This window comes from Empidonax traillii, unplaced genomic scaffold, assembly GCF_003031625.1.
Source record: "Empidonax traillii isolate 1590-97213 ecotype Southwest subspecies unplaced genomic scaffold, ASM303162v1 scaffold1720:size69070, whole genome shotgun sequence".
NCBI classification, from domain to species: Eukaryota; Metazoa; Chordata; class Aves; order Passeriformes; family Tyrannidae; genus Empidonax; species Empidonax traillii.
The window spans coordinates 1-1926 of NW_020956913.1; the positions used below are offsets into that span (position 1 = coordinate 1).

The 1926-nt window shown below is 60.0% G+C and overlaps 1 protein-coding gene across 1 annotated transcript in view; it reads right to left on the reverse strand.

The window, feature by feature from the left end:
* Window positions 1-353: 353 nt before the first annotated feature.
* Window positions 354-1926, reverse strand: part of LOC114070862 (integrin alpha-11-like) — a gene marked incomplete at its 3' end in the record, with an annotated part of 34864 nt that continues 33291 nt past the window's right edge. The window contains exon 17 of the mRNA XM_027908473.1: window positions 354-496. Within this exon, the coding sequence (XP_027764274.1) occupies window positions 354-496 (143 nt within the window). The remainder of the gene's footprint in view (window positions 497-1926) is intronic.

Sequence of the window (1926 nt, forward strand, 5' to 3'; positions counted from 1 at the left end):
TTCCTGATGGAAACAAGGAGACTTTTGGAGCAGGAGGACCAGCCTGCCCCGGGGATCAGGAGTGCACGCCCTCCCCGAGGGCATGGCCAGCGGCCCGTGGATCAGAGCACACACAGGCTGGGCCTGAATGAAGTCAGTGCCTGGGGACCCAGCAGCTGCCACGTGCTGGCAGCTCCATCCCTGACCACATCAAGCCCAGTGGGAAGCGACCCAGGCTGCGGGATGACTCTCCCTCCCAGCCCCACGAAGCCTTCGAGACTCCGGCAGCACCACCCTGGCTCATCCCCGCGTGGAGCACCCTCAGCGGGGCTGGCTGGGGAGGAGACCCCCGCCTGGAGCTCCTGCAGACTCACCAGGACGTGGAAGGGGAGGCTCTGGCAGCGCTCCTGCCCAGCTGGCAGCACCAGCGCCCTCTGAGCCGGCCGCTCGCCGCCCTCGTCCAGGTGAGCCCTCGGCGTGTAGCGCCGCTCGTCCAGCGTGGTGTTGAAGCGCAGCCCTGCGGGAACAGGGAGGGTCAGGGGGGCTCAGGGCTCACACACCAACACACCCCCTCCGAGGGTGCCCCGGGATCAGCCTGGCAGGGAGCGCACTGAGGGAAATCCAGGAGCATCGGGCTGTGGCCAGCGCTGCCTGTTTCTGACGGACATTCCCGTGGGGCAGAGCAGCTGCTCTGCAGGAGGAGCTCTAGAAAGGCACTGTCGCATTGACTGCCAGACACCACTTCGAATCGGGGCAGGAGATACAATTATTTGCTCCCACAGATTCACATGGAGGCCTGGAGCTGTTCTGGGGGTATCCTACCCCCCCATGCTCCTGGCCTGGATGTTTTATGGAGATCATTTGCTTCCTGCACTGCTGGTGGAAAGAGATTGAAGATTCCCAACCCAGTTCCAAGCAGGGTGGGATTTCAAGAACCACAGAATCCCGGAATGGTCTGAAAGCACCTCAAAATCCGTCTCATTCCACCCCCAGGGACACCACCTTCCACTAGCCCAGGTTGCTCCAAGCCCTGTCCAACCTGGCCTTGGACACTTCCAGGGATGGGACAGCCACAGCTTCTCTGGGCAACCTGTGCCAGGGTCTCTCCACATTCACAACCAAGAATACCTTCCCAATATCCCATCCAATCCTTTTGTTCTGTCCCTCCATCCCTTGTCCCCAGTTCCTCTTCAGCTCTTCTGGAGCCCCTTTAGGCCCTGCAAGGGGTTCTCAGGTCTCCCTGGATCCTTCTCTCCTCCAGGTGAACCCCCCCAGTTCTCCCAGCCTGGCTCCAGAGCAGAGGGGTTCCCACTACACCAGTGTGATGTAAAACATGGATAAGGAAGGAGCCACCATCAGCCCCATCCATGGGGTGACTCTTCTGGGTGAAAATAAGTGTAAAATCAAATAAATAAAGACAACCCCACTCAGGTTTTTACCCTGCAGGAGGAAAACACTGGCTTGGGCAGTACAAAACAGAACTCCTGCTTGGGGGGGATGGGAGTTTTTCCATTGGCTTTGCTCAGTTCCCGGTTTTCCTCTGACAGGGGATGAGCTGCTCTCGCTTCCCCCGCTCCGCTGAGTCACCGAGAAGCATCTGGGGGAGACTTGGGGTCATGGCAGTGTGGGGGGGGGTTTAACAGCCACAGCTTCCCAGAGATTCCCTGGGATATGAGGGAAAGCATGCACATGTGGTCAGCAGCTGTGTCCCGCTGCTGCAGGGGGAGGAGGGATGGGCTCTGTGGGACGTGGGCCGGGCACGGCCCCTCCTGCCCTGCCTGTGGTGACACCCCTGTCACACGTCCCACGGCACAGCAAAGCTCAGGGGAATAGGGGAGAGAGGGGGTTAAACACAGGGATGGTTTATCCTTGGGGTGTTCCTTGGCAGAGCCACCATCCCTGCTGCCTCAGCCTGGATAGGGACAAATTAGTGGGTGGAAAGGGATG